This window comes from Ascaphus truei, chromosome 11 (assembly GCF_040206685.1).
Source record: "Ascaphus truei isolate aAscTru1 chromosome 11, aAscTru1.hap1, whole genome shotgun sequence".
NCBI classification, from domain to species: Eukaryota; Metazoa; Chordata; class Amphibia; order Anura; family Ascaphidae; genus Ascaphus; species Ascaphus truei.
In genome coordinates, this window is record NC_134493.1 from 41,949,400 (window position 1) to 41,964,851 (window position 15,452).

General features: G+C 48.6%; 1 protein-coding gene across 9 annotated transcripts in view; it reads left to right on the forward strand.

Moving 5' to 3' along the window:
• MPRIP (myosin phosphatase Rho interacting protein) overlaps positions 1-14,158 on the forward strand; it is a 123,214-nt gene extending 109,056 nt beyond the window's left edge. For 6 of the 9 annotated variants that reach the window (XM_075565846.1, XM_075565850.1, XM_075565847.1 and 3 more), the window contains 7 exons: positions 484-601; positions 1,980-2,139; positions 3,349-3,462; positions 4,009-4,095; positions 4,627-4,789; positions 5,668-5,753; positions 7,628-14,158. In XM_075565846.1, coding sequence (XP_075421961.1) covers positions 484-601; positions 1,980-2,139; positions 3,349-3,462; positions 4,009-4,095; positions 4,627-4,789; positions 5,668-5,753; positions 7,628-7,699 — 800 coding nt within the window. In that variant the 3' untranslated portion in view covers positions 7,700-14,158. Of the gene's footprint in view, positions 1-483; positions 602-1,979; positions 2,140-3,348; positions 3,463-4,008; positions 4,096-4,626; positions 4,790-5,667; positions 5,754-6,448; positions 6,515-7,627 lie in introns of all 9 variants that reach the window. The other 3 variants (XM_075565848.1, XM_075565854.1, XM_075565849.1) reach the window with 2 other exon arrangements.
• The last annotated feature ends 1,294 nt before the right edge of the window (positions 14,159-15,452 follow it).

The following is a 15,452-nucleotide window of genomic DNA, read 5'->3' on the forward strand; positions in this document are numbered from 1 at the left end:
TTGTGTAGGCGGGGCCCAGTGCACTGCTTTGCCCAGGGGCCTATAATGCTGTTGAGACGGCCCTGTCTCCATCGCTTAACGATGAAGCCTACTCCAGTGATTCTTCCATTTGGGAACAATGAAGCCTTAGAGCTTGAAAAGATTAAATAATATATATATATATCTTGTAATAAAGGATCCGTATTTGCTATTAAGGAGTGCTTGCTGGTTTGATTAAGAATGCATACTTGAGTATTTTGATATTTGGAAAACCCTTCCAGTTTTCTGGGCTCTATATATTATATTACTGTTAAGGTGTCCTGTTCATAGCTACATTTCGTGATTTGGATAGCACCACTGATGTTCCTAAGTGCTTCACAGCAGTAACACACGGCAAAGTAACAGGAGACCTCATGGGAATAAGCGCTATAGCATTGAAAATATGGGGTGAGTTGCCTGTATCTTGATTCCGTGCCTGACGCCCCTCTCTGCCCCTCCCTGCAGCCATCGAAGCGATGAAGAATGCACACCGGGAGGAGATGGGGAGAGAGTTGGAGAAGACGCATCGCTCGCAGATTAGCAGTGTTAATGCAGACGTGGAGTCGCTGCGAAGGCAATACCTGTAAGTCTCCTCCTTGCTTCACACAGATTGACACACATTATTATAAGGAACATTTGAGTGACGTATCGACCACTAGATTACATGAAAATACAAGCAAGTTTAAGGATCGGCAAAGGAGTGCGACAGAGAGTCCATGTCCCCAAAGCTTGTCACAGAAACACTTAGTTGTTTGAAACATTAGATTGGGAAGGAAAAGTAATCATAATCGGTGGTTGGTAATTGAGTAACCTTTCTCTTGACATTATTTCTGCCACAAGTCCAGAAGACCTCCAGCTTAGAATGGGAGAACTCGCCGAAGCAATGAAGGTGGGCCTCCATATGAACCCCTGCAAGACAAAGTGAAGTTCAACAAATGTCGCCTCTGCCAAGATCACAATAAATGGAGTAGAACTAGAATTTGACGACTATCCCGATCTCGGCCGGCAAGTAACAATAGATGGGGAACCTTTCAAATGAAATAATTAGGAGAATGAAGATGGGATGGAGCAACTTCTTAATGACCATGAATGAGAATCTTTCAAGGGAACCGGCCACCGTGACTCAACAGGAAAGTGTCTGAGCGGTGTTTTCTGCCTATGCTCCATTAAGAATGGGAAGCTCGGGCGCTACATGCGAAGATAATTCAGAAGCTTCAGACTTCAAAGAAGTGTGGGAGAGATGCATGCTGGGAAGAGACGGGAATGGGTTAAGAGAGCAAACAAGTCTGTGACCTCATCACAAGTATGAAGGCATTAATATAGCAGTGGGCCGGGCATATCGCAAGATGAAATGCCCATCGTTGTGCAAAGATGGGACTTGAATGGATTCCAAGGGAAATTATAAGACCAAGATGACGGCCAAAAGTAAAATGAGAAGATGAAATGAAGAAAATGTGTTGAGCAACGCTGTGTAGATGCTGTAACCGCAGTACCTGGAAGATCATTGTGGAGGATTTCACCCAGCAGTGGATTGACAAGGACTAATGATATGTGTATACAGTATATATACTGTACCTGCAGTTAATATCCAGCAGGGCCCCTGCTCAGCTCCCTGATCTCTCTCCTGTCTCTTACTGGCATTTTCGGCTGTATTTGCCACTGTCGCCTCTACAGAAGAGATACTTTGTATTATTTTACACCGTAGCCTGTTATTTCAGAGCTGCTCATTGTTATATAGAGCTGGCGAGAAACTGATTCTACTTCATCTCTCCCCCCTGATTTAAGATGTCCGATCCAAGGAGCCTGTCAAAATAAAGTGAAGTGTTGTAGTTGTGGGCGACACTACAGGGTTGGGGATCCTGGTGGGTGTTCAGTAATCAGCGGTCCTGATCCGTGGCCCCTGGCTGGTAGGGCATCCACGTTTCTGGCCACTGTGTGGTGATGCTTGGGTATGTCCGCAGGGAGGAGTTGGAGTCCGTGCAGCGGGAGCTGGAAGTGCTTTCGGAGCAGTACTCCCAGAAATGCCTGGAGAATGCGCACCTCGCTCAGGCGCTGGAGGCGGAGCGTCAGGCCCTGCGGCAGTGTCAGCGCGAGAACCAGGAGCTCAACGCGCACAACCAGGTGAGCGGGAAAGACACCGGTGACGTTGCATAGACGACATTTTTAGTAGCTTCCAAAGAAGAACAGAGAGGGGCCACCAGCCAAGAACAGGAAGGTGCAGGGTTCCAAGGGGGCAGTGATTGGGGATGAGCCGCAAAGCCGTTTTTAGAAAAGGGGTATCGCAGTAGTGACCATTTAGAAGATGCCCCATCAACAAATTAATGAATAGACTTGAGTATCAGAGGAACTTCTAAATCGGTGAAAACAAGGTCCTCAGCAACTCCATGCTGCAAGGTCCGGCCTGATCAAAAATAGAGAGAAAGGTGTATTGTCACCATCTCTCTAGCTAGAAGCTCATTAGTGGATGCACTCCGGGACTATTAAAACATAGCATTTATTAGATATCATATTAAAATAAAGTCTACATGCATGAAAGTCATAATGTGTAATTGATGTAATAAAAATAGGGTGGGAGTGAGGCAGGGGTGGTAGGGTTGAGCTATAGGTTTATTGCCAAGTGTATACTAACCACCAAATAGGAAGGGCAAGTATACAATGTTTCCACCTAAAGACACCTATCCATGATAGGGCAGCTGTACCTCATGAGTGCCTCTGTATATATTACTGAGGTGTCCAATACTAGTACAGGTATGACATGCAGTCACTGGCACAGCATACCGATCAAACCAACCTATGATTGCTTGACGTGGAACCAACCTGCTATAGTGACCTACAATGATGATATCAAGTGTAAAGGTTATGGCAGACCCAGATGGAATAATAGATAAATAGTACCCTCATATATCACAAGACAGTGTAAGGTAATAACGCCTTACCACTATAATGTATGCACGGAGGTTTCAACACAATCATGGGTTAGTAGTATGTGGGTTGAGCCTGTGTATACTGTAGATAGTGATTTGCAAAAGACAGTGTAATGGTGCTAATGCTTAAATAGCAATGTACCAATGTCTATGCAAGAATATCCATATCAAGTAGTGCTGGCAATATCTAAACCTCTAAATGCATAATACAGCACAAAGTAATAAACAGAGCAGAATAAAATGCAGTGTAGTCAGCAATGCTATTGGACGGTACATACAATGGGTGCACACGGCGGTGCCAGATGAAATGAGGATCTCAAACAGCACACAATTGCCAAGCAGCATAAGGAGCTCAAACGGCCTGATGATCAACTGCGGTTGACACTGACCTGTGTTTCGGTTTCAGGAGTTAAATAACCGCCTGGCCACAGAGATCACGCGGTTACGGATGCTGCTGACAGGCGAAGGAGGAGGGTCGTTATCGCCTCTCTCACAGGGGAAGGACGCCTACGAGTTAGAGGTACAGTTCAGCGCACACAGGGATGTGGGTAACTCCGTGTTATATTACTATTTGGTAACAATGTGTTCTATTACTATTTGGTAACAATGTGTTCTGTTAGCTTATTGGTAATGCATTGTTATATTATTTTATTATTTAGTAATTCGGTAATATTATTTTACTATTTGATAACTCCTGTGTTACATTATTTGGTAATGTAGTTGCATAGTTATGTATTAGATAAAACATAGAGGACACCTGCAAGCTCATATTAAACCCCCAAAATAACCACAACATATATATAAGCATATAGGTGTCACAGAGGAGTGCTACTGAGCATGGCGATATATATTTAAAACCAGAGACAGAACATGAAACACAGACAGAGCTCAGTGCACATCCAGTGAAACCTATACATGGTACAGTGCCTAAATATATATGTATAGATATCTATTAAATAAAATGGTCTTTTAGTTTAACATTTTGGCCAAAATGGGGGTGGGGTGGGGTGGGGGTGGGGGTTTGGGGAAGCTGTGCCGTGTGTGACGGAGTCTTTCCCCAATGCAGGTGCTTCTGCGAGTGAAAGAGTCGGAAATCCAGTACCAGAAGCAGGAGATCAGCTCTCTGAAGGACGAGCTTCACACGGCACTGAGGGTAACGGGGGCATGAGCGTGGCCTTAGCAGTACTTACGCTCCAACACACACAGTGCGGGGAAGATATTAGAGCTGCAAAATAATGTCTTGTGAAGACCTTGCAGCGGCCATATTTGATTTGCCCATTTTTACGACTCTGAATCTCTGCATCTATATATTAAACTTTGCGTCTGTTTACATTTGTAACATGAAACAGTGCTCTGCCCCTTAAGTAGTGTAAAAGCCGCTATAGTAAGTGTAGTTACACTATTACTGTCTGGTACCTGCGGTTTCCTGAAACACCCGGTCTCAAGTCTCTATATACAGTGTGTTTAATATATAAATGTTACAAATACACACACTAATAAGCTAGAATTACCAACAGAAGCACATCTGCAGCTCTGCGGGGGTTTTATAGGGGTCTGGATTTCCCGCACCCAAAAAATGTAACCGCCCTCGTGCAGCTGGGATGAGAGAGCTGTTTGATGGCAGGTCACAGAACGGTTACACCGTGTCAGCCTAAGGCTCCGGCTTCTGTCACTTTCCCCAAAGGACAAGAAATACGCCAGCGACAAATACAAAGATATGTACACGGAGCTGAGCATCGTCAAGGCCAAAGCCGACTGTGACATCAGCCGGCTAAAGGAGCAGCTGAGCACGGCCACCGAAATGTTAGGGGACAAGTCCCCCGGGAGCACGGCGGTGTCTGGATACGGTGGGTAGCTTCCTGTTTGACCTCACCAGTATCGCTGTCACCCCAAGATCAGTCCGCACCCCGTCCCAGCAGCTGCCCTGTGGTGCCTTTTATAGATTTAACTCCAGGGTGGCCAGCTCCAGTCCTCAAGGACCACCAACAGGCGAAGTTTTCAGGATATCTCTGCTTCAGCACAAGTGGCTCAGTCATAACTGCACCATCTGTGCTGAAGCAGAGATAGCCGGAAGGCCTGGCCCTTGAGGACTGGAGTTGGGCACTCCTGCTGTTAACCCCTTTTGGTTCCAGAGAGAATGCGTTGACGGCTCCTCTTGTAGCCCCAGTATTTACCATAAATCGGAGTCGCATTAAATTGCATGTTCAGTCACCGCTCATTTCTCCCACTGTGCGGCTCCCAAGGACAGCTGCCAGCATCAGAGCTGCACCCACTGGGAGAGCACACATGGGACGTGCTGCAGAGAACGCTGGGAGAAGAATAACTGGAGACGGACATTTTTAACTAAATAACCAGACATTCATAAAGTTATGGTGGGTAAAAAAAGTGACAAACCCTCCACCGTACTGTGTGCAGAAAATAAAAACATCGCCTTAAACAGGTCTGCAGCCCTGCCTTTCCCTAGTATCTCTTAGCATACAGTGCTTTCCCTGCCGCCAGGGATTCTGGGTAATGACATGAATGAGCACACAGTGTCACGCTTTACTTATGCATTTTAACATGGGTAAAGCTCATGCTAAAACCTGAATAAGCCTCCTGTAACCCAGGCTATACGGAGAAGCTGGGCAATGCGGCAGGCATAAACTTATAGGCAGGTAAAGTGACTTGTCCACGGTCACAAGGAGGGGACACTGGGATTGTGAGCAGTCTTCTTTCCTGTCCCCAGATATCATGAAATCAAAAAGCAACCCCGATTTTCTGAAGAAAGACCGGCCCGGCGTCGGCAGACAGCTGCGGAACCTCCGCTCCAAGGTGGGCCCGGTTCTTCCGTGAAATATTCAGGATCCTGGGGAGGGGGGGGGGGGGGGGAGAGAAGAGTTAAGTGAAGACCTCCCCTCCCCCACCAGGTCAGGTTTTCAGGATATCCATGCTTCAGCACAGGTGGCCCAGTCGAAGACTGAGCCACTGATTGAGCAACCTGTGCGGAAGCAGGGATATCCTGGAGTCCTGACCTGTTTGGGGGGGGGGGGGGCAGGTTCTTGAGGACTGGAGTTGAGCCCCCCTGGTGTAATGTTTGATATTTTTAGCCTCCGACCTCTTACTGTCCCATTGAGCGTCTCTGACAAACCCCCCTCCCGCTCTTACGGTTTTGCTGCACAAGCACAGAAGGTTTGTTGGAATCTAGATACTTCCTACCCAACATGTTGAGGCTTTTTGTTGATAAACCTATGTTTAGCTTTGTTGTTGTCAAATGGTTTTGCCCCTCGTGTGTTCCCGGGATCTGTGATTCCCCCCCCCCCCCCCCCTATCGTATATGCCATGTGCTGGCCAGGCCCTACCCATTAGCTTGGGAGTCCCTTCCCTAGCAGTACGGGGGGAGGGGGTCCGGTCAGTCCCTGCATGCATTTTCCCTCTGTGCTTTGGGTGGAGGTGGCGGGGGTTGGGGTATGGCATTTAAGATTTATGTGCTTTCTCTGTCTGTGTCCCCCCTCCTTTGTCCCTGGCAGTCCGTAATTGAGCAGGTCTCATGGGATAACTGAAACGCTCCAGGTACCAGGTTCCCTGACACGTAGGTAAAGAAAACACACACAAGGGCTGCAAACTGTGCATGAAACTTCTCACTCCTAAGCGTGTGTGTGGGTGTCTCAGTGTGTATCTGTTGCCCCCACTGATGCACAGGCCCAGGGCGGATCTCTGTCCCCGCTCCCCTCTCTCGTCTGCCTGAGCACGCGGACTGACACAGTTATAGTAACAAGATAAACGTCACCGGTTGACACTTAATATCCCGAGTGACACCAGGAGACAGGAACTGATCGGACTCGTCAGGGGACATGAGGAGAGAATGGGGGTGTGGCACTGGAGGGGACAGCCAGGATTTGTTTTGTGACATGTTCCTTGTGCCGTTTAGTAGTTTAGGGCTTTTCTGTATTAGCAATGTATTCACAGCGTTACATTGCTCCCTAATGTACCCACGGCCAGTTATCCGTGGCGGCCAGTTATCCGTGGCGGCCAGTTATCCGTGGCGGCCAGTTATCCGTGGGAAGAGACGATCAGTTTCTGTGCAGCTTTCAGATGTAACAGTTTTTTATTTTCAATGTACTGTATATGATCATTAATTCCACCCCCCCCACCCCCCCACCCCCCTCACCCCCCTCACCCCCCTTTGCTCTCATCACGCGTGACCCATCCACAGTTTCATGACGCTCTCTTTAGCACAGGGGTGGGCAACTCCAGTCTTCAAGGGCCACCATCAGGCCAGCTTTTCAGGATATCCCTGCTTCAGCAGAGGTGGCTCAATCTTTGAGCCATTGACTGAGCCACCTATGCTGAAGCAGGGATATCCCTAATACCTGGCCTGTTGGCGGCCCTTGAGGACTGGTGTTCCCCCCCCCCCCCCCTGCTTTAGCATGTTGCACTAATAATGCTTCACGCGTGCTATGTGAACCCTTGCACCTTGTGTCCGGCTGCTGGTGGCACATTGTCATGCCTGTGAGCTGGTGTCCGGCTGCTGGTGGCACATTGTCATGCGTGTGAGCTTGTGTCCAGCTGCTGGTGGCACATTGTCATGCCTGTGAGCTGGTGTCCGGCTGCTGGTGGCACATTGTCATGCCTGTGAGCTTGTGTCCGGCTGCTGGTGGCATATTGTCGGGTCTGTGTCTCATGCCTTGTCCCCTCTCTTTGCGCAGAGCCTGAAGGAGGGACTGACAGTCCAGGAGCGCCTCAAACTCTTCGAATCCCGGGACATGAAGAAACACTAACGTCTCGCTCTCTGTCTCCCCCTGGTGTGCGGAGCGGAGACGCGCAGCCCTGTAACCCCTTCAGCACCAGAGGGTTCTGTAGTGCAACACACTGCATGGTATATGGCTTCACAATGTGCTGCAGGCACCTGTGGTGCTGAAGTGGTTAATTCCTGTGGATACCTCTCCAGCTCAACACCCTTCCCTCTGGACCGGGCACTCCCCCCTCCTCCTCGTATGGTCAGAACCGTCAGTATTAAGGCCCCGTCGCCCATCGATAAGCAGCAGGTCTCCCAGCTCCGGGGACCTGTGCCGTCCCGTCCCAGTGGTCACTCACTGGGGACCACAGACAGGATAATGTGACTGGGAAATCTGAAAACCCAAAAGGGTCCGACAGAAGCAGCTTCTCCCAGTACCACATATAGCAACCTCATGGAGTCCCCCCTAAAAGCGTGTGTATAGAGATCTATTTCCACGTGTGTATGTATATGTGTTATATATATATATATATATATATATATCTATCACGCACGCACCTTGTTCTAGAGATTAAGGCAGCAGGGATCTATTACTTTGGCTTGTCCTGCTCACACATTTCACTGTGAAATCCGGAATTATACATGATGGCTCCTTTAATACCCAGCTGCCATTGGGAAATGTTCGTCGCTGGAACTGAATCGGACATCTGGGCGCGGCCGTGTTCTGCCACCGCCGGACACAGCCCGTAACCACACGTCCAAAGCAGTGGTTGTAACATCCCGTCTCTGGTTCTGACCGTGTCGCCGCGCCGTGGTTGAGCGATACGTGTCGCGTAGGTTTAACAGCTGCTCTGTTTCCATGGTTATTCCAGGAAGCTGCGAAACGCATCGGGAAGTAGGAAACGGACATTGTAGGTGTGGTTGAGCACTTCTTTTGCGACGTCCGGCATGTCCTCCTATGTATTGCTGCATGCTTTACTTCGGTCAGAGGAAACGGCAGCCATTCTTTATATATATATATATATATAATTATTTATTTATTTCAGGCAGAGAAGGCAACATGATCAAAAAATATAGCACATTGCTTCCCTCTGTCAGAGATGGGGTTAAGATGTCACACGTGTACAGCTGTAGGGCAGGGGTTGCCAGCTCCAGTCCTCAAAGTCAACCAACCGATCAGGTTTTCAGGATATCCCTGCTTCAGCACAGGGGACTCAGTTAGGCCTGGCCTCTGAGCCACTTGTGCTGAAGCAGGGACTGATTGAGCTTAAGCTGGGATATCCTGAAATCCTGACCTGTTGGTGGCCCTTGAGGCCTGGAGTTGGCTGGCCCTGGTGTAGGGTTTTCTCACCTCCATATAATGACCCTAACGTCCAAGTGAGGTGTTTGCATGTAATTTGCTGCTAGATGCATAACTGCTGTGGTAGTGATACTGCGGGGGTCTGCGGTGACTCGGGAAGGAAGGGGAAGGTTAGACTTGAAGGGAGGAAGGAAAGTGTATTTGTAATTGCAGGTATGTACCAGCTGTAGTGGCCGGTAACAGGACAGGTCTCCCCCCCCCCGGAGACTGGGGGGAGTGACAGCAGACATGGGACAGGCCTGTGCAGCTGACTGAGGCCATGTCATTGTCTCTTCCAGCGCTGAGAGAGTTAATTCCTGTTCCCTGGAAGAGGAGGAATGGGTTTGTCCTTCTGAAGGAGAATGCATTGTTCAGGCTCCTGTCCCTTGCAGAAGGTGTGTGTGCGCGTGTAACATGCGTGCGTGTGTGTGCGCGACATGCGTGTGACGTGCGCGACATGCGTGTGACGTGCAGGCTGGTTTTAGGATGTCCACAGATGAGGATGCGAGAGCAGAGAAGCTGAAGGTTTAAGTGATGAGATGAGGTTATATAGAGCAGGGGGGCTCAAGTCCCCCACAACAGGCCAGGTTTTCAGGATATCCCAACTTCAGCACAGGTGGCTCAGTCAAAGACGTAGCCTCTGATTGAGCCACCTGTGCTGAAGCAGGGACTGATTGAGACACCTGTGCTGAAGCTGGGATAGCCTAAAAACATGACCAGTAGGAGGTGCTTGAGGACTGGAGTTGAGCCCCCCTGTTATAGAGAGATCTCCGCTGTAATAACACGTGTTACCTTGTATTGATCTGTAAGGTGCTTTGGATTGTGACTGTATAGGACATTCAGAAATGTCACATTAACCCCTCGAGTCCCGTCATGGACTGCCAATGAATTCCTTTTCAATGTACTACAGCACGGACATCAGATTGTGCCTCTCGGGCCCATATACTCTGTTGTTTTTAAGACCCTGGTGATTAATTAAGGGCTCTCGCCTTATTAAAAAACTGCCTGCTTGAGACGCAGCCTTTAAAAAAAAAAAAAAACCCCCAATAAAAATATATATAATTATAGAAACTGTGAGGGCTTCTGGTCCTACCCGGGGTCTTTGGTGTCATTAGGGGCAGAGTTAGAGGCTGCATTGTACCGAGATTCACCAGCAATAACTAATTGGTCTGCGTCTCAATCATTCTGTTTAACCCCTTCCATGCACTGCTCCACTAACTGAAGGCATTCATTTAGTGTGTGTATACATGTATATATATTCTTAGTGATTGATATAGGATCTCGTGCAGCTATTTAATGCTGTGGGTTTTTTTTTATTTTGATGCTTTATTTGCTCATTAGAAATTGTATTTCTACAAAACACAGAAAAAAACTATTACTATTTTTATGGACAAAATTACAGCTAGTTGTTGCACTCCCCAAAATACTGAAGATTACGAGCTCCAAACCACAGAGAGGAGGAAGAGGCTGATTTCTTTTATAGAGTATAATATATTTGCACATTTAAAGAGAACAGTCTCAGATACTTTATATGAAAAAACAAAAACAGAAAACCCTTTGGTAAAACATGTTATGCTGTGTATAGTGACTGGTCTTTCTATTAGGGAGACTCTTGTAATGTTCAGACAGGTTTAATACACAGGAAATGCCAGTTTTGCTGCCTAATGATACAAACCGGATAACGTGCTCGGTGGAGAAATAGAAGTTGGATAAATGAGTTGCCGAACGTTTTGTCCCAGACGCTCTGTGCCAGATGTCTTGTGCCGGTTGCTGGACATTGGGTGCTGGGTGTCTTGTGCCGGTTGTTGGGTGCTGGGTGTCTTGTGCCGGTTGCTGGACGTTGGGTGCTGGGTGTCTTGTGCCGGTTGCTGGACGTTGGGTGCTGGGTGTCTTGTGCTGGGCACTGGACCCTTTGTGCTGGGTGCTGGAAGTCTTGTGCTGGTTGCTGGACGTTGGGTGCTGGGTGTCTTGTGCCGGGCGTTGGGTGCTTGTGCTGGAAGCTTTGTGGCGGGTGTCTTGGGCCGGGTGCTGGGTGTCTTGTGCTGGTTGCTGGACGTTGGGTGCTGGGTGTCTTGTGCTGGTTGCTGGACGTTGGGTGTCTTGTGCCGGGCGTTGGGTGCTTGGGCCGGGCGTGGACACGTTGTGTTGGATGCTCTGTGCCGGACGTTTTTGCCGGGTGCTGGACGCTCCGTGCTGGACTGTTTTCGGGTGCTCCGTTGTATCTTTTTCAAACACTTCTTGTGGTTATTGCACTTTTCCCCATGCAGCGCTGGAGGGCCCCTCACTGCCTCCCATATAGTATAACCAGTCAGAGCTGCACAGCGGGGAACACGGACTGTGCCCTAAAGTACCAGGTGGTGTTTTCAGATAACTGGTCAGTGTCCCCCTCACAGGCTCTGCTGGGCTCTTGCCAGGCTCTTTGGGCATGTGAAGGTAACCGGGCAGATTGAGACATTAAGGTAACCTTGCGACAGGTGTCTGGTTTGTGAAGCAGATCATTTCCTAGAGCAACTGCTGCTAAAATATATACAGTAATTGGAGCTCATCAACATCCGGGAAGAAAAGCCCAGGCATTCCTATCACTGCACCTTCATAGATACGTCTGCACAAGCCACCCAAGCCTGGCGGGTTACCTGTAACCATTCGCAGTTATTTCATTCACCTTTATAGATATTACAGCAGCAATCCCCCCAGCCCCCCCCCCCCCCCCTCACCAAACCCCCAGAATTTGAATTACGGGGTCCTTCTGAGCTGAACCTCACTATTTTTTAGCTCCTGGGTCCCCAAGATATTTACTGTTTTAGTTGCCGGTTTACTTCTGCGATTTTCAAACACAACGCCTCCCTGCTTTAATGATCCACCGACGTAAAAGCACTCGCCCAAGCAACACACTTTGCGCTGTTTTTAACATTTGTTTCATATTGAGATGTTTGGAAGGCTTTTAAATGTAATCCTCGCATGTCTCTCAGTTCTGGGATTTTGGGAGCGTGGTACAGCAATTCTAAGAACATTTCCAATGGCATCTTTAATCAGACCTATATTTATTAACGTGCATAAATATTTCCTCAAAACCGGTAATTCTGGAATAATTTCACAGTGAAGTTTGGACCCAGGATGATTTAAAGAGAAAGTCTAAAAGCAAAAAATAGAAATAAAACAATGTTTGAGTGGAGTAAATCTGTATGTTCCGTCTCTATACATAGATTTTTATACACACCGCTATTTTATCTGGACCAAGAGAAGGAGGTGGTGTAAACCCTGTCACATGGAAGTGTATATATAGTCGGAATGTATTTAGACTTAACATTTTGTGGTTCCTGTCCATCACTAGAAGGTCAGTGCAAGCCCATGGGGTCCCCAGCTCTGAGCGGTGGCTGCCTCCACGCATGCACAGGTTCCATACAAAACATACGTTTTCTGTTTAAAAGTCCAGATAATTTAAAACCTGTATAGTATTTAGAACACTGTAAATATTTCTAATTCCAGAGATAGTGAGGTTTCTTTGCGTCTGACTTGTGTTTTTAATGATCTTGTTCTCTAAACCAAATGTTTCATTTTCTGCATTGAGCTTGTGGATGGAGTGTAATATTCGGAGGTTCAGTGCCCCTGTGTGTCCTGATTATTTTACAACCACCAGATGTAGGTTGGGGAGGTGGGCTTTTCCCTGGGTGAGTTCCAGATAGCAGTCCTCGTGTGGCTCTTACTGATTCCCATTTCTGAGGCCAGTTGAACGTTGGGGAAGTAATGCAAGACTAGTAAGATGTAAGACTGCAATAATTAACTCGTGGAAAAAGGGGGTCACGTTTTGTACAAAAGCACCTAATATTTAAAAAAATATATATATACTATTTAGACATTTTATACAATAACACATGCAGCCTCCCAGTTTTAACACTAAGGAAAGGTCTGGATGTTGAACAGTTTAGCCGCCAGGCGACCTGCAACACATTGTGTAGAGCTCTGCAATGTGTTGCATCCTCCTAGCAGCACAAATGTTTAAATGGTTCATTTTCTGTCCTCCCAGAATCCTTTGTAGTTAAGCATTGTGTAATGCTGGGAATTCATCGGGGGACTTAGGACTTTGAAAAAAAAAAAAAAAAAGCCTGTGGTTACAGTATCAAGCCTGGGAGGGTATCTGCTTGTTCAGACTTTACAGTCGGATTGAGAGAATCGGACTGTAGCCACGTGAGCAGCAGGCAAAATCCGTCTGCGTTGGATAAAATCAAAACATGTTTCTCCACTTTTCTAAAATGTCATATTAAAAACAAAATAATAATTTTAACAATTTTCAGAGCTGGGTGTGACCGGTCCCACAGAAGGTGTCAGGGTTACAGCTGGGGGCTGAGGTTCCCAGGTCTGCCACTCGGGCATTGTAGCACTTAGTGGGATACTCTCTCTGCTACAGTATTTAATGTGTCAGGATCCACGTGCGCAATGAGCAGCCCAATGAAATATGCAACTTTCCCTAAATAACTAGCTGCAGAAGTGACAGCGGCTGAGGATCTGAAATGATGGCTTTGTCTTTCCCTAATATTCCTGTTCTCCTCTGACACTTTTGCTGCCACCTGTAGCTATTTGAGCCCCTTCAGTGCTTGTAAAGGGGCATTGTAAAGCAGTGTTACAGCTAATGTAAAGAGCGGTGTGTGGCAAGTTCGTCTAGACCAGGTGAGGCCAACGCCAGTCCTCAAGGGCCACCAACAGGTCAGGTTTTCATGATATCCCTGCTGCAGCACAGGTGGCTCAGTTGAAGACTGCACCACCCGTGCTGAAACAGGGATATCCTGAAAACCTGACCTGTTGGTGGCCCTTGAAGACTGGAGTTGCCCAGTCCTGCTCTAGAGCTTCAGGGGTTATTGCTGTATCAGCCCTGACCGCAAATGGGTGAAAAATAACGGTTTGTTTATATTCCTGTTTCTCAGTACAATATTTAGTATGAATGGTATATATTTCCCTGTTTTTGTTCTTTTTATGTGTGATATTTTTAAGTCCTTGATTAATGGTTCACTGCAGCTAAAGTCACTTTGGTCACAATATTTTCTCCTGCTGGATGTATGCGTCTCACTAGGTTCCCTGTGGATGTAGCTGATCATTTTTATTTTGTAAATATAATTACCTAACTTTACATAAACTATATCGTAATAAACTATTTTTGCACCACCCGTTCCATGCTGTGCCCGATGTGTTTTGTCACTTGTGTTCTCGAATCAAGTCTACAGAACCGTGAGCCTGTTGCCTGTCGGAGGGAGAGAAAAAAAGACCAGGGAGAGGGGGGAGGAAAGAGACTTGGGGAGGAGGGGAAGAAAGACGGAGGGTAGGAAAGAGACTGGGGGGAAGGAAGGGAGGAAAGAGACTGTGGGGGGGGGGGGGGAGGGGAGGAAAGAGTGGGGGGGGGGGGAGAAGGAGGGGAGGAAAGAGACCAGGGGGAAACGGACATTTGTATTGCACTAAGTGCTACCTGCAACCAGTGCAAATACAAATGTGAAAGTTTTGAAGTGAAACTTCCTTAGTGGCACCTCATTCGTGATGGGGCAAAAATGGATTGTGGAGACAGAAATGAAACGGATGTGACGTCAGTGCTGGCAGTTGAGGCCGGGCTGTGTTCTGGCTCAGCCCGACCCCAACACTGACATCACACCCGCTCCACAAATCAGATGCGCCGCTCCTAATGGCCACCGCACCCCCCACACAGCCGCTGACATCGCCGCCGGCGCCGCTCATAACGGAACCGCCGCCGGCGCCGCTCATAACGGCCGCCGTTCCCCGCCCGCTGCCTACTGCTGTGCCGCGCATGCGCGATGGCGCCAGTGACTCCTGGCTCCTGCTCGGGTAAAGTGGGAAGCGGGGGGGTTTGAGCACGCCGCTTCCCACGCATACGGCGGGCCCGGTGCGGCCGCGTCTCAACCTTCCCCCACCCCTCTCCCCCCAATTACCCCCTCTATTCCTCCCCCCACACCCCCCCACCGGCATCATGGTGTTCTTCCCCGGGGGGGGGGGCCGTCACACTCGCATGGGCCTCCTCGCCGTATGTGCCGTCCTCCCTGCCCTGATCCCTGGCACTGCGGGGCAACACAACCTGTGCCCATCCCTCCTCCTACCACACTGCTCTGCCGCCGTGCTCGCAGGTGCAGGGGGTGATCGGAGGTGCAGGGGGTGAGGGGAGGTGCAGGTGAGGAGGTGAAGGGGGGTGATGTGAGGAGGTGAAGGGGGTGATGTGAGGAGGTGAAGGGGGGGTGATGTGAGGAGGTGAAGGGGGGGTGATGTGAGGAGGTGAAGGGGGGTGATGTGAGGAGGTGAAGGGGGGTGATGTGAGGAGGTGAAGGGGGGTGATGTGAGGAGGTGAAGGGGGGTGATGTGAGGAGATGCAGGGGGGGTGATGTGAGGAGATGCAGGGGGGGTGATGTGAGGTGCGGGGGGGGGTGATGTGAGGTGGGGGGGGTGATGTGAGGTGGAGGGGGGT